This window comes from Cricetulus griseus, chromosome 2, assembly GCF_003668045.3.
Source record: "Cricetulus griseus strain 17A/GY chromosome 2, alternate assembly CriGri-PICRH-1.0, whole genome shotgun sequence".
In the NCBI taxonomy this organism is placed as follows: domain Eukaryota; kingdom Metazoa; phylum Chordata; class Mammalia; order Rodentia; family Cricetidae; genus Cricetulus; species Cricetulus griseus.
Genome location: NC_048595.1, coordinates 385,994,918 through 386,017,352, shown reverse-complemented (window position 1 = coordinate 386,017,352; position 22,435 = coordinate 385,994,918). Strand labels below are relative to the sequence as shown.

The 22,435-nt window shown below is 42.1% G+C and overlaps 1 protein-coding gene and 1 non-coding gene across 18 annotated transcripts in view; one reads left to right on the top strand and one right to left on the bottom strand.

The window, feature by feature from the left end:
* Ppp6r2 (protein phosphatase 6 regulatory subunit 2) overlaps positions 1 to 22,435 on the bottom strand; it is a 94,213-nt gene that overhangs the window by 24,759 nt on the left and 47,019 nt on the right. For 11 of the 17 annotated variants that reach the window (XM_035440817.1, XM_035440818.1, XM_035440819.1 and 8 more), the window contains 5 exons: positions 19,710 to 19,920; positions 11,514 to 11,651; positions 8,028 to 8,093; positions 4,538 to 4,650; positions 4,098 to 4,211 (listed from right to left, as the gene is read on the bottom strand). In XM_035440817.1, coding sequence (XP_035296708.1) covers positions 4,098 to 4,211; positions 4,538 to 4,650; positions 8,028 to 8,093; positions 11,514 to 11,651; positions 19,710 to 19,920 — 642 coding nt within the window. The remainder of the gene's footprint in view (positions 1 to 4,097; positions 4,212 to 4,537; positions 4,651 to 8,027; positions 8,094 to 11,513; positions 11,652 to 19,709; positions 19,921 to 22,435) is intronic. The other 6 variants (XM_027396263.2, XM_027396267.2, XM_027396271.2 and 3 more) reach the window with 3 other exon arrangements.
* On the top strand, positions 16,423 to 16,526 carry LOC113833653. Its single transcript, XR_003481768.1, has one exon. It is a non-coding gene; the product is annotated as a U6 spliceosomal RNA (small nuclear RNA).

Genomic DNA, 22,435 nt, shown 5'->3' with positions numbered 1-22,435 from the left:
CCCAAAGACAAATCTGAAAAGAAACTTTACTCAGGACTTCTACACATTTTCTGGTGACCAGTGTCCTGGGAGGAGAAAGGCTCTCTGCTCCTTAGCAAAACATTTATGGGTGAAATCCAAAAGCAAGAGAGTGACACAGTGCCCAGCAGGGGTCCCCAGTCTTCAAGTGAGAATCAGGAGACAGACTGGCCACATAGTTCCTTTGTTTTCAAGACAATTCCTCTGACATATATGTATTTAAATATATTTTCCAATTAATAAAAGTAATGAGATCAATGCAGAAAAAACCCTAAATAAATAGGGATCAAAGGAACAGGAGATGTCTTTGCTCTTTTGCTGACTTTTGGGACCCTTATCCTCAGCTGTCCAGCCTTCAACTTGATATGCCATGTTTGGTTGATACCCTCAGAAGGCTTGCCCTCCTCTGAACAGAAACGGAGGAGGAGTGGGAGTGGACAGGGAAGGGGGAATAGAAGAGAGGGGGGCTGGGAGGAGAGAAAGGAGGGGAAACAATGATCAGGGGTATAAAATTTTAAAAATGTAAAGACATTAGCCTTTACTTAACAGCTGTAACTTGTCATGCTATGTTTGGCTGATATCCCTGGGAGGCCTGCTAGGTTTTTTTTGTTTTTGTTTTTGAAGGGAAACAGAGGAGTGGATCTGGGGGAAGAGGGGAAGTGGGGGGATGGACTGGGAGGAGTGGAAACTGTGGGCAGGGTGTGATACATGAAAGAATAAAATTTTTTTTTTTTTGGTTTTTTGAGACAGGGTTTCTCTATGGCTTTGGGGGCTGTCCTGGAACTAGCTCTTATAGACCAGGCTGGTCTCGAACTCACAGAGATCTACCTCCCGAGTGCTGGGATTAAAGGCGTGCGCCACCAATGCCCAACTTTAAAAATACTTTTTTAATATAAAGAGAAATAGTTGACTATTTCAATTTGGCCTTTTTTTAACAGCTAAAAATTTTATTTATTTATTTATTTTACAACCTGACTGCTATTCCCCTCCTTCCTCTCCTTCCAGACCCTCTACCCACAACTCCCCTCTACCTCCCCCATCCACTCTTCCTCCATTTCTATTCAGAGGAGAGCAGGCCTCCCATGAATGTCAACCAAACATGGCATATCAAGCTGAAGGCCGGACGAGGCAATCCAGTATGAGGATCAGGGTCCCAAAAGCCAGAAAAAGAGTCAGAGACAGCCCCTGCTCCCACTGTTAGGAGTCCCACAAGAAGACCAAGCTACGTAACTGTTAACATGTATGCAGAGGGTCTAGCCCAGACCTATACAGGCTCCCTGGATGTCAGTTCGGTCTCTATGAGCCCTTATGAGCCCAGGTTAGTTGATTCTGTGAGTTTCTTTCCTCTTAAAAAAAATAATAATTGAAAGAGATCTATGTAGCCCTTGGCTAGCCTGAAACCTGTCTCTTTCTGCCTCACTAGTGCTGCGATTAAAGGCATAGGCCACCATGCCTGGTTCTATTTCTGTTTTTCTAAATTTTACAATGTTCCTCCATCACATGCAGGGCTGAGTTTGGCTTTCAGAAGTGGCCTTGGAGGCTGGAGAGATGGCTCAGCATTTAAGAACACTGGCTACTCTTCCAGAGGACCCAGGTTCAATTCCCAGCACCCACATGGTAGCTAACAACTGTCTGTAACTCCAGTTCCAGGGAATCTGACATCCTCACACAGATAAATGTGCACATAAAATAAAAAAATTGGGGTTTGGGAGATGGCTCAGAGATTAAGAGCACTGGCTGTTCTTCCAGAGGACCTGAGTTCAATTCCCAGCAACCACATGGTGGCTCACAACCATCTGTAATGAGATCTGGTGCCCTCTTCTGGCCTTCAGTCATACACGCAGACAGAATACTGTATACATAATAAATAAACCTTAAAAAATTAATTTTAGCCAGGTGTTGGTGGTGCAAGCCTTTAATCCCAGCACTCGGGAGGCAGAGGCAGGCCTCTGTGAGTTCAAGGCCAGCCTGGTCTTCAGAGCAAGTGCCAGGATAAGCTCCATAGCTACACAGAGAAACCCTGTCTCGAAAAAACCCAAATATAATAATAATAATAATAATAATAATAATAATAATAATTTATTGTTATTATTATTAATTATTATTATTTTAGGGCTGGAGAGATGGCTCAGTGGTTAAGAGCAGTGGCTGCTCTTCCAGAGGGCCGGAGTTCTATTCCCAGCACCCACATGGCAGCTCACACCTGTCTGTAACTCCAGTACCAGGAGATCTTGTATCCATACACCAATGCACATAAAGTTAAATAAAGTATTTTTTAAAAAGAATAATTTTAAAAAGGTGATCTAGACTTCCTGGATTTGTTAAAGAAATTAATATTCTAGTTGTAAAGTAGAGAAAATCATTACTTATTTTTAGGCAATACATTAATATTGATGTATTGAGGTAGTTTCGGAAAGAGATTTACCCAATTTCTTGTTCTTGTCATTTTTCGTGTGTGTGTGTGTGTGTGTGTGTGTGTGTGTGTGTGTGTGTGTGTGTGTGTGTGTATTTAAAAGCACAAGGCTATTAGTACCACGAAGTAATGTAATTCTCCCCCACATGGGGAAATACGACAATTGCCTTGAGGGAGAGTTGGAATATTACCCCCAACATGTGACAGTAGAACAGTTCAGAAACATCCTAGAGTTGGTTCGATGGCTGCAGAAAACCTTAATCCAATGATGGTCTTGAAGGTCTGTTGAAAGGGCTGGGGGGTGGAGTCAGCGCTAGGCAGTATCAAGGTCCTCCTCCACTGTCTCCTTTCATGACATGCCTTCCAGGGGCTCCTCTGCTAAGAAGCTCTGCTATTGACTCCCCACATCCTGTTGTCTCATCTGTGGCTCACAAGGTAAAGTCAGATCATCTTTGTTTAAGTGGCTGTGGCCACATCTAGCCTTCTGGGATCTCAGGGCCAGCCTGGGATCAGTTTCACTTTCTAGAATTTATATTTGGGGTCCTAGAAAGTTCTCAGTCACCTGCATTCCCAAACAAATTCAACCTTTCACACCAACTCATGTCTCCTGCTTTCTCCTAGCTTAGTTAGGAAGTGGTACTTTGCCTCAGAAGGCTTCCAATAGCAATACTGAGGATAACCAGTATGGTGACCTTCAAGCTTCATACCTCCTTATCTATACATTAGCACTATGCTTTTGCTCATAATGGGATCCTCTATCTTTGGCTAAATGGGGCCTCTCAGAGAACACTTCTCTGACCAGCATGTCTATCTTCCAGGCCTACACAGACTGTCCTCAGGGGTCACATGTTTTCCACACTGAATCACCTGTCCCCATAATGATCTCCTGGGACAGAGAGGAACACTGGAAGAAAGAGGCCACATTTTGGTTGTCTTTGTCTCTTAGGACTCCATGCTGGGTATTTAAATAGCACCTGAAGGATGGAAAAGAAGTGAAAGACAAGGGCTGGAGAAAGGCTCAATGGTTAAGAGCACTTACTGCTCTTGCAGAAAACCTGGGTTTGGTTTCCAACACCTATATGGCAGCTCACAATCACCTGTAACTCAGGTTCCAGGAGAACCTGTTGCCCTCTTCTGGCCTCCACAGGCACTGCAACCACCTGGTGCACATACATTCATCAGGCAAACACTCATACACATAAAAATAAATACAGAAAAAAAAAAAAGTGAAGGATAGCCCAGAAACAACATGTCTTTTTGAAATTATCACCTGTGGGTGACAGATGAACACAGCATGTGTCCTTCCCTAGCATGGGAGATAGAATGACATGCTAAAGTAGAAGCCCTGCAGGAGGTACTCATGCATTGTGGATAGTGGCCAGAGAAGTCCTAGTGAAAACCACATGTATTCCACATGCATCTATAAACATATTACAACTGGTAACAGTTGAGTGCCAGCAGGCTAGGGTGAAACTATGCCTACTAGTGAGGGTCAAAGAGGACCTAGCTACAGCTGCAAAAGAGACCTTTCAACCAAGGTGTCCATCAACTTTATAATTTGTATAACTAAAATTAATTAAAAATAGAGCACTTCCTGGCTCCTCCTAGATACTCATATCCTGAGGCATAGGGACAATGTAAGCTGCTTCTCAAAGGAAAGGCTCACCCAACACGCCTTGGCTCCAGCAAGGCAAGCAGCACCTGCATCCCACTGACCAGGCAGCTCTCCATCTGATCCCCATCAAACATGTTCTTCAGAAGCTGTTCCACACAGTCCTGCCTGTTGGACATATGTAGAGGTTACTGCCTGGCAGAATAGACACACAGATATAAGGCAAGGACACTCTCTACCCCAGAGGACACCACAGCACCATGAGCCGGGTAGGGCCTCATTCTGGCTTTGTTCAAGATCAAAGCCAGGTGTTCAAAGCTTGTATAACATATAATCCCACTGGTCCCAACTGCCTGAACCACCAGGGCTTCTAGTGATATCCCTTTCTGGACTCTGAATTAGAGATGGCAGTGCATCTCCTGTGTTCACAACAGGCTCCAAGACATGTCCATGATTCAGTGGGGCCCACCATACCATGGCCCAGTGTCACTCACGACTCCAGTGTTAAGAGGAGGGGGTCTGGATCCACAGCCTCCTGCAGTTGACTACCCTGGTCTCTGCCCAGCCTGATGATGTCACAGAGTGCCTGAGAAGCATTTGACTGCCTCTGAAAAGACAAGGGAAATAGGACCCCTCAGCAAAAGACACCCATTAGCCAAGTGAACCCTGCTAATATGTTTGGAATTTTTATGAACCAGTTTTCTATTAAGATTCCTGAAATGGTTCATTTAAAAGTGGCATGTGGCCAGGCAGTTACCACTGCCTTTAATTCCAGCACTCTAGAGGCAGAGGCAGGCAGATCTCTGTCAGTTCGAGGCCAACCTGGTCTACAGAGCAAGTACCAGGACAGCCTCCAAAGCTACAGAGAAACCCTGTCTCAAAAAACAAACAAACAAAAAAAGCAGCTGGAGAGATGGCTCAGAGGTTAAGAGCACTGACTGTTCTTCCAGAGGTCCTGAGTTCAATTGCCGGCAACCACATGGTGGCTCACAACCACCTTGAAATGAGATCTGGTGCCCTCTGCTGGCATGCAGACAGAAGACTGTATACCTAATAAATAAAATCTTAAAAAAACAAAATAAAAACAACAACAAAAAAAAACAAAACAAAAAGATAAAGAAGTGGCATGTGTCTGCTTTGTCCATCATCAAGACAAGGATCCAGCTAGATTTTTTAAAAGATATATTGAACCCATCCCCAGGAATTAAAAATGGTGCCCAACATAGCCAAGTATGTTATATGCCTTTGTGGCTATTCTATATCTTTGATTCACATTCTAACATGTATTAAATATGTAACCATGCTATTCTGTATTTAAAATTTAATATTAAGCAGTCACCAAGGGCTCAGGAAGCAAGATAAGCTGCTGAAGAAAAAAAACTAGAGAACTCAACATCCCTTGGGAAATATCAATTCTGACCCCACACCCCAACTTAAACATGTGCTTGCTGAGAGGACTTGTGGGTGGAGATGAGAGTTATCAAGAGAGAAATAGCTTGATCTGTGCCACATCATACACACACAGCAGAAAAACTGAGATTTTTTAAAAGGCCATTTGCAAGGCTTTCAGGAAGAAAATTAAAGCAACAAGGTTGGCTCTGTGACCTTAAGCTTACCTTTCAGACCAGGGACAGGCCAGTCAACCTACAACATTCACACCACTGGTAGGCTCTACCTTTTGGGACACTAACATAGGAAAATCTCTACACTTCAACAATTTTTCTCCCAGCTGTTTGGTAGGCTCAATGGACAAACAGGAGCCAAAACAGAATGGTTAGGCAACAGTCAAGACTTTGGACACATGTCAAATATTGAAGACAATGCATGTGTGTACAATTTTTTTCTTTTTTCTTTTTTCTTTTTTGGTTTTTTTGAGACAGGGTTTCTCTGTCTAACAGTCCTTGCTGTCCTGGAACTCACTTTGTAGACCGCCTGCCTCACTGAGATCCTCCTGTCTCTGCCTCCCAAGTGCTGGGATTAAAGGAGCACACTGCCTGGCTGTGTGTACAAATATTTACAATGCATAACAAAGCTCTCAAAAGAAAGAGAGAGAAAGAGAGAGAGAGAGAGAGAGAGAGAGAGAGAGAGAGAGAGAGAGAGAGAGCTCTCACTAGGATATGACTCAACAGTGATTACTGTAGGGAGAATGAAGATGGCTCAAAACACCTGTAATAAGTTGACATAGTTCCTGGCTCATAAGTCTACTCTGATAGTAGGTTATAATATCCTCTCATCCCAGCAGGCTCCTGCTCCATGACCTGGAGTGGGTAATGCTTCACAGAGTCTAAGAAGAACCTGGACAGACAGGCCTTTCTAGTTTTTCCTCACCAAATCTATGCAGTTAAGTCTCAACAGCAACAACAACCAAAAACAAAAACAAAAACAAAAACCCTTAGACTGTGTTTGAGGAGTTTCTGAACAGCAAAACATGTAGGTTCCTGCAGGGCAGTACACCTGGAAAAGACAGGAAGCCCCACACCCATTCTTCCACATATTACATTAGGCACCTCTTCGTATCATAATAAACCAGTAAAAGCAACAAATCATTTGTACCTAAGACAGAGTGTATAGAGAGTTCAATGTCTAGCTGGCCAGTCAGAAGCACAGATATAAAGCAGCAGCAGGTGGGGTACTCTTGATGACTAAGCCCTTAGACCTGTGCCATCTGCTACTACATAACAAGTGTCAGAGGTGAATTATAGGGTATCTGACTGGTGTTTTCTAGGAATTGACTGCTTGGCCTTACTCCTCACTTGCATCAGAAAGTCTTGTATAGTGAGAGTTTAGTAGAAGATGTTGAGTGGGAGTTGGCTTTTCTTTCTAAGATTACATTATATGCCTCTAGGAAAGCTTCAAAATGGGCCCTAATTAACTCCTCCTGGTATTCATGCCCTTGTAAGTCTATGTCCTTGAATGGAGGCTAGACCTGGATGTTCAAGTCTAAAGTGCAGAGTGCATTAGAGCAGTGGTTCTCAACATGTGGGTCATGACCACTTAGGGGGTCAAATTCTGCATATCATAATCACATTGCAATTTATAACCATAGCAAAATTACGGTTTTGAAGTAGCAGTAAAATAATTTTATGGTTGGAGGTTATACAACATGAGTAACTGTATTAAAGGGTTATAGCATTAGGAAGGTTAAGAACCCCTGGATTATAGGGAAGGCCATCATTTCTGAGCTGAATTTATAAAAGTTTGGTGTAGGTCCAGCTCACTCCTCAAAGCCAGCTATCTTAATGTGAGCCCTGCTGTCCACTCAAAACCCCACCTCAAACAGAGCTAAGGGGTTACCTGGATTAGCAGCCTCTGAGGAACTGAATGCTGCTAAGCTACTTGTGACTAGGAAAGTGGATCTTCTTTCATTTGAGTCCTGAAATAACTGTAATCTTGTGAGAGACCCTGACCAGATCCCTGACCAGGGAAACCAATACTGGTAAGAGTTAAAAGGTACTTGTTACAGACAACTCAGCTACAGTGTGACTTGTCATTCAGCCATGGTTAACTAATACAATCCTGTTCCAACTGTTTTATTATACACATATATGAAGTAATATGTGCATATATAATTATAAATGTGTAGACATATACATACACACATTCATACACACACATATATATGAATATATATATATATTATATAATATATATATTTATTTCTTTTTAAACTGTTTTGGAGGCAAGTTCTCACTATGTAGCCCTGGCTGTCCTGGAATTCACTATGTAGACAGCATAGCCTTGAACTCACAGAGATCCAATTAACTCTGCCTTCCAAAAGCTGGGATTAAAGGCGTGCACCACCATGCCTGGTCTATATTTATTTTTAATAAAAACAAAATTGCCTAGACATTAGAGAAAAAAGTATCTAAATGTGCTCTTCAAAGGAAAGAAGTGCTTGCCCCCTTCATACAGCAGCATGTGTTCCAACAGCCTAGGTGTGGGACTTTTCTGTAAGAAGGTGGGCTTTGTGAGCATCACACTCACATCTTCATCCTGATGGGGATGGATCAATTCCACAAGTCTCTGGATGATTTTCTCCTCATTAAGCCACTAAAGAGAGAGAGAGAGAGAGAAGTCCAGTTCAGTATCTGCTCATAGCTAACCAAATGAAGACAGTCCTTTGATATAGCAGAGACTCATGTGCCCAGGTCTCCTGGATAGACTCTGACATGCCTGTCTAGACCCAGGAAGAACCAAAGTGATGCAATAATCCCGGGAAATGGCCCAAAGAGTTTAAATGGGTGGACCACTGTCCATCGGTCTTAACAGTACATACTCTCTCCACTTTCAGGACACGTCATTTCTGAACCTAAAGTGCACAATGAGCAGAATGGAGTCCAGAGGCCAGCCAGATGTGAGAACAAGACAAATCTCAGCTCCCTGTGGCATCAGGGCCTTCCTAGGATCTGGAAGGACAGAAGGACTGGGTTGTGGTGGCAGGAACACTGTAAGGGCCAAAGCTCACACTTTCCAAGGTCCAGGGCACTGGAGACCCAGAGAAATGATGTCAGGCCATAGCAGAGCTGGCAGACTGGTTCCACAAGTGCACTTTGTACTTTGCACTTCAGACTCTTCATGCACAGGTGAAATGCCCCACAGGGATTTACTTGTGAATGAAGATAAAAGGCTATGTAGTCTTCTGTGATGGTGTCAAAGACAATGGCCTCCATAGGAGCTTATGTTTGAACACTTGGGTCTCCAGTTGGTAGAACTGTTTGGAAAGGATTAGGAGGTGTGGCCTTGTTGGAAGAGGTGTGTTACTGGGAATGGGCTTGAGGTTTCAAAGGACTCTTGCCAGTCCCAATGCTTTCTCATTGCCTTCTACTGATGGTTCAAAATGTGAGCTCTGAACTGTTTCTGACGCCATGTCTTTGTCCCACCATCATGGACTCTAACCCTCTAGAACCATAAGTCAAATTAAATGCTTTCTTTTAAATTGTCTTGGTTAGGCTAGGTGTGGCAGAGCATACCCCTAGCACTCAGGAGGCAGAGACAGGTGGATGCTGGTCTATAGAGCAAGTTCTAGGCCACCCAGGACTACACATAGACAAACCTTTGAAAAACAAAAACAAGCCGGGCGTTGGTGACACACGCCTTTAGTCCCAGCACTTGGGAGGCAGAGGCAGGCAGATCTCTGTGAGTTTGAGACCAACCTGGTCTACAAGAGCCAGTTCCAGGACAGCCTCCAAAGCCACAGAGAAACCCTGTCTTGAAAAACCAAAAAAAAAAAAAAAAAGAAAAAAGAAAAGAAAAAGAAAAAGAAAGGAAGGAAGGAATTGCCTTGGTCATGGTGTCTGTGATGGTTATTCTTTTTTTTAAGACTTTATTTATTATGTCTTCTGCCTGCATGCCAGCAGAGGGCACCAGATCTCATTCAAGGTGGTTGTGAGCCACCATGTGGTTGCTGGGAACTGAACTCAGGACCCCTGGAAGAACAGTCAGTGCTCTTAACCACTGAGCCATCTCTCCAGCCCATGATGGTCATTCTTGGTTGTCAACTTGACTACATCTGGAATTAACTAAAACCCCAAAATGGAACACACCTGTGAAGACATTTTGCTTAGTTTGAAATGGGAAGATCCACTTCTAGTCTGTATCTGAGGTGGGAAGACACATCTTTAGTCCAGACTTTCTGAGGTGGGAAGACCTACCTCTAACCTGGGCCACACCTACTGCTGGCAGCATACATAAAAAGGACACAGAAGAAGGAAGCTCTCTCTCTTTGCCTGCTTGTTCTCAACTCACTACCAAGTCCATTCCTTCACTGGCATTTGAGCCTACTTCTTCAGGATTCCAGCATATACTGAAGACCAGCTGAGATCTGGCCTCATGAACTCAAAAGCTACTGGATTCTTGGGCTTTCCATTCATAGTCATCCATTGTTGGATTAGCTGGACTATAGCCTGTTAAGTCATTCTAATAAATCACACACACACACACACACACACACAGAGATTCATTCTATAAGTTCTGCTATTCTAGAGAACTCTAATACAGTGTTTTAAATGAGCAATAGAAAAGTAACTAAATCAGCTCCCCACAAATATTTAACAATAGCCAATGTGTACACTGCATTCACTATATATAATGCCATAAGGAAATGAGTTATGAACCTGAGTGAGAATAACTACCACTTTATTCTTTTATTTATTGAAAATAGGTTATTTTCTTATACAATGTATACTGAGTACAGTTTCTCCTCTATTCCTCCCAGTTCCTCCCTTATTGCCTCCCACCCCCAAATCTGGATCTACCAAGACCCACAGCCAAACATTAGGTGGAGCCAGAGGAACCCTGCAGAAGAGCAGGAGGAAGGATTGTAACCAAAGTGACAAAAAAACATGGACCCTGTATGGGTCTAAGCTAAGTCCTCTGTATATACATTACAGTTGTGTAGCTTAGTGTTCTTGTGGAAAGTGGAGGTATCTCTGACTCTTTAGCCTGCACTTGGGACCCTTTTCCTCCTACTGGGCTGCCACGTCCAGCTGTGATCTAGGGTTTGTACCTAGTCTTATTGTATCTTGTTAGGCCATGTTCGGTGGATATACCTGGGAGGCCAGCTTTTTTTTTTTTTTTTTTTTAAGGGAAACAGAGGAGTTGATCTGGAGAGAGGGCAAGTGGGGGGAATTGGGAAGAGTGGAGGGAGAAGAAACTGCAGTCAGGATATAATGTATGAGAGAAGAATATAAATGAAAAGAAAAATGAAAATGACAGGCTTCTAAGAGATAACAAAATTTAACAACATAAAATATAATAAGAAAAAAAGAAAAACTATTACTCTTTTATTTATTTTTTGAGACAGAGTAGGTAACCTATATATTATGAAACACTATGTAGCCCTTAGTCGCCTGGAACTCACAATTCTACCTCTGCCTCCCAATTGCTGGGATTGCTGACTTGTAGCACCATGCATGCTCAATGAGAATGGCCAGCTAAATGACACTTGATTCTCAGAATGAGAAAATGGACAAAGTTCCAATTGCTTACTTTGACTTCAAAATGGGGAACAAACAAAGCCTCACCCATAGCAGGCAGAAGCTTACCCTCTAGTTTGGACATTCTGCTCTTCCCAGGGACTACTACATTGTCTTTCCCAGCAGAGCAGCAATACCCACACTCTATATTGAGAGATACACTCCTGCCTGAACCAGTCAACTTCTAGCTTCTCACAGTAGCACTTGGGTTTGGAGCCCACACTTTGCTGATCGTGGACTCTAAGGTCTGTGTGGGTACCTGGGTAAGGGAAAGGGCAGGAGAGGTCAAGGCGCCATGTGTTAGGGGGAGAAGGGACCTCCGCTCTTTGCTTCTGAATGGGCTGGAGGAGGGCAAAAGTATAGATAGAAACAGGTGGTGCTGAGGGACTGAGTAAAGAGCTGGTGCTTCCTGACCCGGGCGGCCTGACCTAGCAAACCCTCCCATGGAGAATGAGGTGGTATTCCCACACACCCATACACACTCCTTGGCACTCACATGCAGGACCTCTTGCCGGAGACCAACTGGTTCCACACAGCTGACCAGGCGCAGCAGCAGGTCCATGAGAGCTGAGGTGCCTACGTGCTTCAGCATCAGGCCGATGAACTTCTCCTTCTTCTTCAAAAACATGATCACCTGAGATTAAACACACCTAGTAAGTAAACGGGTTTCTGACATGAAGAAACACCTTTAAGAGCTCTCACAAGAAAAATAATTAGCTTTCAACTATAGTGAGAAGAAATGACAGGAAGGCAAGGTAGAGGCTGTATGAAAAAATTCCCTCCCAAGACAGGCAGAGTCCTAGAGGACGGTGACACGAGTGCAGAGTGGCAGTGCCACTAACTGGACAGCACGCCTGGAGAATAGTGCAAGTTACCATGCACAGTCACCACGGAACATGTGCCAGCTCAAGTGTGCCCGACAGAAACAGAAGACATAGAAACAACCAACTGGGAGATGAGAGTCATTGTTTCAGAGCTACATAGAGGGGCCCTGTCTGAAAAGACCTTGTCCTCCCACCTCTTCATGTTGTGGTATGCACTGCCTTACATCACACATATACACAATAAATAAATAAATAAATTCGTAAGACTATAATGAGAAGTTAATATAAATAGCTTGTATGTATCTTAAAAAAATAAAGAATTTTCAAAAACTCCAATTAACCAGTAAGGTGGCCCATGCCTTCCATACTAGCACTTGGAAGGCAGAGACTGGTGGATCATGTGAGTTCAAGGCTACCCTGGTCTACATAGTCAGTTCCAGGACAGCCAGGGCTACAAAAGACAGACTCGGTAGGGGAAAAAAAAAATGGGAGGGGGGAGCAACAAACAAATCAAATCAAATTAACCAGGATACATGCCAGTAATCCCAGCCCATGAAAGGCAGAGGCAGGAAGATAAGAAGTTCAAATCATTCTCAGCTATATTGAAAACTCAAACCCAGCCTTGGCTGCATGGGATATTCTTTCTTAAAATAAATAAATAAGGAACACTGTTAAAAGGGGGGAAAGACTCCAGGGCTCAGTAGATAAAGCCACTTGTCACCAAGCCTGACAACCTAAGTTTGATCTCTAGAACCCATATAAAGGTAGAAGAAAAGTAGCTGGGCGGTGGTGGCGCACGCACGCCTTTAGTCCCAGCACTCAGGAGGCAGAGGCAGGCGGATCTCTGTGAGTTCCAGGCCAGCCTGGTCTTCAAAGAGAGTTCCAGGACAGCCTCCAAAACCTACAGAGAAACCCTGTCTTGAAAAACAGAAGAAGAAAAGAAGAAGAGTGACTCCAGAGTTGTTTTCTGAACTCCAAATGTGTACCATAGCACACTGTTTACCCCTCCCCCAGCATCATACACACAAATACAAAAACAACAAATTTTAAAGTATTTTTTATCTTTATTTTTATGTGTATGAGTGTTTTGCCTGCATGAATGTCTGTGCACCATGTTTGTGTAGTGCCTGTGGAGACCAGAAGAGGGTGCTGGATTTCCTAGGACTAGAGTTACAGTTTTGAGCCACCATGTGGAATTAGAACCTGAATCCTCTGGAAGAACAACCAGTGCTCTTAACCCTTAAGCCATCTCAGGAAACTGTGGTAGGTGTGTAAAATACATTTAAAAAAATGTTAATTAAATAAAAAATATTTTTAAAGATTATCTAAACTGACAAAAAGAAAATATTAATCCACACGAACATCAAAAGAAATACAACTCGGTTAGAGAGATGGCTCATTGTATAGGAGAACTGGCTGAACTTCCAGAGGTCCTGAGTTCAATTCCCAGCACCCACATGGTGGCTCACAACCATCTGTAATGAGATCTGGTGCCCTCTTCTGGTCGGCAGCCATACATGCAAGCATAACACTGTATACATAATAAATAAATCTTAAAAAGAAAAAGAAATACAACTCAATGGGTGTGATGGTGCACACCTTTAATCCCAGCACTTGGCAGGCAGAAGCAGGTGGATCTCTGTGAGTTTGAGGTCTTTTTGTGTTACAGAACAGCCAGAGCTACACCTGTCTCAAAAAACAAACAACCCCCCCACATAAAAACCCAACAAAGAAAAGAATAGGCAATTTAAAAACATCTCATTAAAGACCACAGCACAAGACTGAACAATAGAAAAGAAAAATAAAGCCAGGCATGGTGGTACACACCTTTAATCCCAGTGCTTAGAAGGCAGAGGCAGGCAGATTTCTGAATCCTGAGTTCCAACTTTGAGGCTAGCCTGGTCTACAGAGTAAGTACCAGGATAGCCAGGTGTATATATAGAAACTCAATCTCAAAAACAAAACAAAACAAAAAAGAAAAGGAAAGAAAGATATGCAACAACACAAATGCAATGTTGGTTTAACATTATATGAAGAGCATTTTATTAATTTCAACAGTCATTGCTACTACATAAACTTCCAAAAAGCTGGGACTCAAGAAAACTCCCTTAGATTGCTTTTTATTTGTTTGTTTCTATGCTAATGATTAAACCCATGACCTTGTACATGATAAGCAATACTCTACTATTGATATATAACTACCAGGTACTTAGGGCTGATTTTTTTATTTATTACATTTATTTATTGTATATAGCAGGACATGAGTATACCACAGCACATGTGGCAGTCATATAGGTCCCAGGGATTGAATTTAGGTTGTCTGGCTTGCCAGTAAGCACCTTCACCCACTAAGCCATCTCTCTGGCCTGGGCTTGATTTATTTTTTTAAAGATTTATTTATTATGTAAATTATATATGCATGCATGCCAGAAGGCGGCACCAGATCTCATTATGGATGGTTGTGAGCCACTATGTGGTTGCTGGGAATTGAACTCAGGACCTCTCGAAGAACAGCCTTGACCTCTGAGCCATCTCTCCAGCCCTAGGCTTGAATTTTCAAGAAGCTTTAGAGCTGCATATATAGATCAGTTGGTACAGTGTTTGCCTAACATGCATGAAGCCCTGAGTTTGATTCCCAGCAACACAAACTGGATACAGTGGCACAAGCCTATAATCCCAGCATTCAGCAAATGAAGGCAGGAGTTAAAGGTTATCTTCAGATACATAGGGGGTCTGAGGTCGACCTGAGATACAGCAGAACTTGTGGATACACTTTATATATGTATGAAATTCTCAATGAATAAATAAGCAGTAAATAAAAATTTAAAGTAAAACACTAAAAGCCTTTCAATAAACACCTTAATTATGATTTTTTCTTCTAAGGTAATAAATAACACAAGGAAATTCACAATTAGCGCCTCTTTTCTTTTTTTAAGATTTTATTTATTTATTATGTATACAACATTCTGCTTCCATGTATATCTGCACACCAGAAGAGGGCACCAGATCTCATAACGGATGGTTGTGAGCCACCATGTGGTTGCTGGGAATTGAACTCAGGACCTCTGGAAGAGCAGTCAGTGCTCTTAACCTCTGAGCCATCTCTCCAGCCCTTAGCGCCTCTTTTCAATACTGTACTAAAGGCTCCAGCCAATTCAGTAAGACATGAAAAAGAAAGAAAGGATATACAAATTATAAATCATAAAATAAAACTGTCATTAATTTGGGGCTGGAGAGATGGCTCAAGGGTTAAGAGCACTTGCTCTTGCAGAGGACCCAAGTTCAGTTCCCAGCACCAATATGGCAGCTCACAACCATCTATAACTCCAGTCCTGGGGATCCAATACCATCTTTTGACCTCCTTGGGCACCAAGCATACATGTGGTACATATACATGCATGCAAGCAAAACATTCATTACACATAAAAAAGTTAGATCACCATTAATCACAAATGACATATTGTACATAAATAAAACAAAAGGATATAAATTATCAGAGTAGCAGTTTTATTTCTCACCAATAAAAATGGAAAGTAGAGTAGATGTCCTCCAACACATGAATGGTTAAACTGTGGTTCACCCACACCATGCAATATTAAATAGCAATAAAGCCAAAACAAATCTTTGATACACACAACTTGGACGACTATTTTAATTTGGATGAAACTACACTCAGGAAGAGGCTGAGTCCTGAAGTCCACAAAGCACAAGGCTGGCGAATTAGTTTAGTGCTTCAGCTCTTGCCCTGAGTTCAGTCTCTTAACTTCATAAAACAAAAAGGAATTTAAGTTTGAGGTCAGCCTAGTTTATACAGCAAGTTCCAGGGCAGCCCGGGATACAGAGAGACCATATCTAACAACAAAATGTACACAATTGACAATGAATAAGTAAAAAGCAACAGTATAACTGTGTAACCCCTGACAATGAATAAGAAAAAAGAAACAATATAACAGAATAGGCTCAGCCAATTCTTCTTGTAGCCAAAAACAGATACTGCACTGGGGGCTAGTTTTTGTTTGTTTGAGTCATTTGAGATCAGGAACCTCAGCAGAGAAAATGTTTCCATACATCAGCCTGTAGGCAAACCTATAAGACATTTTCTTAATTGATGACTAATGTGGAAGGGCCCAGTGCATTCTGGGTAGGTGATCATAGGGTGTATAATAAAAACAAACTGAGTAATCCCGAGGGTGCACACCAGTAAGATGTGCTCCTCCATGGCCTCAGCTTCTGCGTTTAGTTCCTGCCCTGATTTCCTTTGTGATGACTGTGATGCAGAACTGTAAGCTGAAACAAACCCTTTTCTTCCCAAGCTACTTTTGGTGTTTTATCACAGTAACAGAAACCCTAAGATAGAAATTGGTATCAAGGTTGTGAGACATTGCTGACAGACCTGACTGTTTTTGGAAGGTCTGTGGAAGGACTTTCCTTTGAGCTAGAGAAACCATGGAGTGTTCAAAGCTTGATGAGCTGTTTTGTGGGAACTTAGAAGAGAATGTAGAGAGCAGTGCAGATAATAAATAAACTTCTGCCTTGTGAAGTTTCAGAGGGAACTTTGAGAGTTTTAAAGACTCAAAAGGGGTGCTCACTTTCACAGCACATACACTAAAATTGGACCAATACAGAGAATGGCATGACCCCTGTGCAAGCATGACAGGAAAATTCGTGAAGCATTCCATATATTTAGATGCTGAAGAGTTAACTCCACAACTAATGGTTTCTGGCAGGGATGAGGGTGGGGAAGGACTTAGTTTTCTTTAAGGGGCTGGCCACCTGGAGTCTGATCACATCCCACTAAGTATATGGGCAACACAAATTGGACATTTTTTTCCTTCTTTTTTATTTGGAGCGGGGAGGCACAAGGGTAGGGGGGTGAACTTGGGAGGACTGGGAAGTTAGTGTGATCAGGGTTCATGATGTGAAATTCCCAGATAATCAATAAAAATATTATATTAAAAAAAAACAAGCTGGAGAGATGGCTCAGAGGTTAAGAACACTGGCTGCTCTTCCAAATGTCCTGAGTTCAATTCCCAGCAACCACATGGTGACTCACAACTATCTGCAATAAAATCTGGTGCCCTCTTCTGGCTTGCAGGCATACATGCAGGCAGAATATTGCATACGTAATAAATCTTCAAAAAAGTGCTGGGTGGTGGTGGCGCACACCTTTAATCCCAGCACTTGGGAGGCAGCGGCAGGCGGATCTCTGTGAGTTCAAGACCAGCCTGGTTTTCCAGTTGCTTTTGGTCATGGTGTTTTGTTCCAGCATTAGACAACAAACTGAGACATATATCATTTTGAGATATCAAAGGCAACCTGTACTCTGCAAGAACATTTAACAATATTAAGGCATTATTGTCCATGTTTTATGTGTGATAATGATATTGTGGTTATACCTATATAAGACATCTCATATTTTATCTGTTTATCTGTATATCTCATCTGATATCTATTTTTTCAAAATAATCTGATGAGGTTGAAAATAAGGAGGTTCAGCCAGGTGGTGGTGGTGGTACACACTTTAATCCCTGCACTTACTCTGTGAGTTCAAGGCCAGCATGGTACACAGAACGAGTTCCAGAACAGTTAGGGTAACACACAGAAACCCTAAGGAAGGAAGGAAGGAAGGAAGGAAAGAAGGAAAGAAGGAGGAAGGAAGGAAAAAAGAAGATGCTTCAGACAAAACATTGGTGGAAATAGATAATGTGGAAGCCCAACTATGGAGACATGAGGGCTTAAAAACTAGTTTATATAATTTACAGAGATTTGAAAGAATTGTCAGTCCTTTCCCTAACAATCCTGTCTCTGGTCATTCTATATTTTCAGGAAAGCTCACCCTGCCTGCCATAGTCAACCCTAGGAACAAGTGACTAACAACAAATTTTGGTAGAGCAATACAAGGGACTGTCAAAATGAAGCTGGTATTTCTATAGGAAAAGAAGCACATGACTTATGTATATGTGAAAAAAGCAATTGTAGTTATTCAGTATGACACTATTATGTAAAAATTAACTAGGGCTGGAGAGATGGCTCAGAGGTTAAGAGCACTGACTGCTCTTCCAGAGGTCCTGAGTTCAATTCCCAGCAACCACGTGGTGGCTCACAACCATCCGTTAAAAGATTTGGTGCCCTCTTCTGGTGTGCAGATATACATGGAAGCAGAATGTTGTATACATAATTAATAAATAAAATCTTAAAAAAATTAACAACCATATGTTACCTACTGAAAAAGTAGTTATTGCAAGGTGTACAGAAACTAAATATTTCAATCTTAACTTGAATTTCACATAAATGTGTTATATTTGTCAGCACAATAAAAAATTTTTTAATGTTTTTTTGTTTGTTTTTGTTTTTTTGAGATTTTTTTATTATGTATACAGTGTTCTGCTTGCCAGAAGAGGGCAGCAGATCTTATTATAGATGGTTGTGAGCCACCATATGGTTGCTGGGAATTGAACTCAGGACCTCTAGAAGAGCAGCCAGTGTTCTTAACCTCTGAGCCATCTCTCCAGCCCACAATAAAAACATTTTAACAAATTCATTCCATATTACTCTAATGCAGTAGGCACTAGATAAAGGGAGAAAAGGGAAATATATGAGGATAGTAAAATTGTAAAGAAAGTCTGAAAGTGGCAAAAGAATATGATTAGGCTACAGTAAATCATGAGATTCACAAATCCAGTCTTTGGACTATAAGGTCTAGACACAGAGGTCTCTTTGAAACTCACAGTGAATACCCCACACAGAACCTTTCTTCTCCTAGGGTACCTGCTTAGATTCCTTCCCTATAGTACTGCCACCACCACATGGGAAGAGGATACGAAGGCACACATACATATACATATATAAATATACATACATATACATATACATATGACATTGCCACTCTTCATTTCTGCTCTTTTAAAACAAATATGAGATAAGACAGTCCTCTGGAGTCCTAGGGCTCTAGACACAGACAAAATATATATTTGTTTGCTAAATGGATATTCGATGGGATTAAACTATTACAGCTAATATTTTAGGAGTATAATAATACTTAGCAATATTAAAAAGAAAGAAGTCTTTATAATTTAGACATACTGGACTATTTACAAAAGAAATTATTTAACATCTGAGATGTGTGTTTAAATTATCCAATGGGAATGGGTAAATGAAGTGATGAGATAGATGCTGAACATATCAGGAGGCACAAGCTGCCATTACACTCCCCCTATTCACATCCACACTTTACTTATTTATTAATTCATTTTGTTTTTTGAGACAGGGGTTCTCTGTGTAGCCCCACCTGCCCTGGAACTCACTCTGTAGACCAGACTGGCCTCGAACTCAGAGATCTGCCTGCCTTGGCCCCTGAGTGCTGGGATTAAAGGCGTGTGCCACCACTGCTCAGCTTCATATCCATATTGTAAACATAAAGTTAAATATAAGGTAGGAGAAGGACAGTGTTACAGCTGATTTTATTTTACAGCTAGTTTATTTTCCCACAAAAGCCCAATTCTGAACATTATCCTTTTTTTGGCTTTGAAGCAATCACTATTCTGGCCATAGACATGCCACTCACAAAGACCCCAAAATGTAGATGTTCCAGGTCCCTCCACAGTGAGGGCATATTATAGAACCCCATGTTTACGCCTGGTTGGGGACTAGCAAAGCACCCATAGAGGACAAGAAGTACTTCTTATTCCAGAGCTGACTAAGAGAACATCTTTGGAAAGCCACTTTACTTAAACTACAGTTCACATATCAGCCACCATACTGTTCGTGTATGCTCTGTTAAGCAAACAAAATGCTGTCCCAAGAGCCTGGTAACAGTTTCACAGTGTCATCAGTGACTGTCCAATACATTTGGCATCATGTATCATTACCTGTTCAGTTTTCCTTGCAATAAGATTGCCAATGGTCTTGCTGAAAAAACTGGCAAGCAGAGGGTTGAGTGGTGGCTCCTGGTCCAGGAAGTCATATAGAAGGTTCAGCAGACTCTCGTCCTCGCCTAGTCTGTCGCTGATCTGTGGCACATCACAAGTCAGAAGCTCACAGGCTGTGTTTGGATATCTAAAAGGGCACACAGTCCAAGCACTGGAGGTGAAATTAGACTTCTCTAACTATTAAGAAGCAGACACATGTCAGGACTGGAGAGAGAGCTCAGTGGTTAAGAGTATGTATTGATCTTCCAGAGGACCTGAGTTCAAATCCCAGTGCCCATGCCCGGTGGCAGAGACACCTGTAACTACAGCTCCAGGTGATCCAACACCTCTAGTCTCTAGGCACCCACAAATATGGCACTCTCTCATACATATACACACATATACACAATGTGTTAAAAATAAACACATTTAAAAAAAGGAAGCAGACCCATGTGATAAGAGCAAATTAGTGAACAGACCTCAGAACAGAATGAAGACAATACTCTCTAACAACTGCAATTTCTGACTATTGGAACTTCAAAGTTCTACACATATCTTTTATGAGCTCTATATATCCTGCACTCGAAATAGTCTAAATTTTCTGACTCTACTTCCATTCTGTAAATAACTGTAATTAAAAAAAGAAAAAGGATTTCATGTAGCCTGGACTGGCCTCAAATTCACTATGTAGATGAGGATGGCCTTATCCTCCTGCCTTTACCTCCCAAGCACTGATTACAGGTGTGTACCAGCACACCAGACTTAGATAATCTTTCTTTTGCTCCTGGATTCTCTCTGTAGGCCTTCATCTTCATCTGCCAGGCCTCTCCCTGTTGACTGTCAGTGAGGCTGAGTCCCAGTCATGCTCATGTTTCTCCTTGGGAAACTGCCTTTCTTCTTCTCCCCACTTTCTGTGCCTTCAAGTCAGTAAGCACAGACCAAAACTGTTCTACAGTAAGAAATATCATGTCTGCAGCTATGAAATAGTATCAGCTGTGAGACATCATGCAAGTATCTTACTATTAAGAAATGCTAGTATGTGCAAATGTATTTTTCATTTAATGAAAATGATTATAGACAAGATAACCCTTAGCCCACTATGTGTGATTCCATGCTTTTACTGTTTCTTCTTTAGCAGCAGGTCCACACAACATAGAAGACAACCAATGCCCCAGAAACAGTTCTCCACTGGCTGTGGGATGTGGATGCTCCTTCTCAGTCAGACAAGAAGGAACAGCCTTCAGAGCCACGAAAGAGCTGTCAGTCATACAGACCCAGAAGGATATACAGGACAAGTAGGCCTTTGGACAGGAGAATAGTGTGAGAAGTGTTCAGGGACCCACAGGCTGGGTGTGGGAGGGGCCTAAGGGTAAAGTTAGTTCTGGGATTATTCCTTTCTGGCTAACCTCTCAGCCTTGATATCCTTGTCTGTGAAGTGGGGCAGCCAGGGCCCCACCTCCTGGGATGGCTGTAACCCTGCACAAGTGTTTAGTATAGAGGATCATACATGACCAATGAGGGCAGGGAGATCAGAGAGAGCAGGGGGAAAGGGCCATGTCAGCAGCAAAGAAGGTCACAGTGATGTTCTACTAGATCAAATAAGACCTAGCATGCTAGGGCAGTGCAAAAAGTCAAATCCTAGGGGAACAAAAAAGAGACAGCACTTTGAGACATTTTCACAGCTTGAAATAATCAATTTGTCTAAACAGACAGCAGGTGTAGCTAAAAGATATCAACTCTTCTTTTCTTTTTGAGTCAGGGTCTTTTTACATAGCCCTAGCTGTACTGGAACTCACTGTGTAGCCTCAAACTCACAGAGATCCTCCTGCCTCTGCCTCTGGAGTGCTGAGATTAAAGATGTGAGCCACCACTTCTATCCAAAAGATACCAATTCCCCATCTAGGTAGGACTAAGGGCTTTTTTTTTCTTTATACATATTTTATAATTACTTACTAACAAATAGGCACTAGTTTTAAAAAACTTAGAAAAAAAAAAAACTGGGCAGTGGTGGCACACGACTTTGATCCCAGAACCAGGGAGGCATAGGTAGGACGATCTCTGTGAGTTCGAGGCCAGTCTGGTCTACACAGCTAGTTCCAGGAAGGCCAGGGCTATACAGAGTAACTCCGTCTTGAAAAATCAAAACAAACAAAAAAAATTACAAAAAGAATAGGAATTTTACTTAAATATGACAAATGGCTCGTGCAAGCTTGTAGATATTCCCTCCTAAGCTCCTATTCCAGTAATGCAGAGTTAAAAAGGCAAGAAGAGCACCTGGTTGCAGAAACACTGTAGTGGAGAGCCTGCCTAGTATCCAGAATGTAGGAGGCTGTGAAATTCATCCCCAGTACCACATACCAAGCATGAGATGGGGGAGAAAGAAAGAGAAGAAGAAATGGTACTGGCTTAGACCACGTCCAGGGAAAGCAGACTCTCAGGTGCTCACAGAGAGAAGTGAGGGTAAGGGTTCAAGCTACAGAACTCCAGAGAGGTACAGTCAGTGTCCTAGCTGAAGAAGGCAGGGTAATCTGGAAATATCTTAGGCTTGAGTTAGTTCGTTCTCAGAAAAAGTGAACAAGCCCTGCTACTAATTGAGGAATCCTAGACAGTGGAGAAATGATGAGATGCTGACTAGAAGTAGGAGACAAGTTCCCAGTATGCTTACAGGTCTACATCTCACAGTAAGA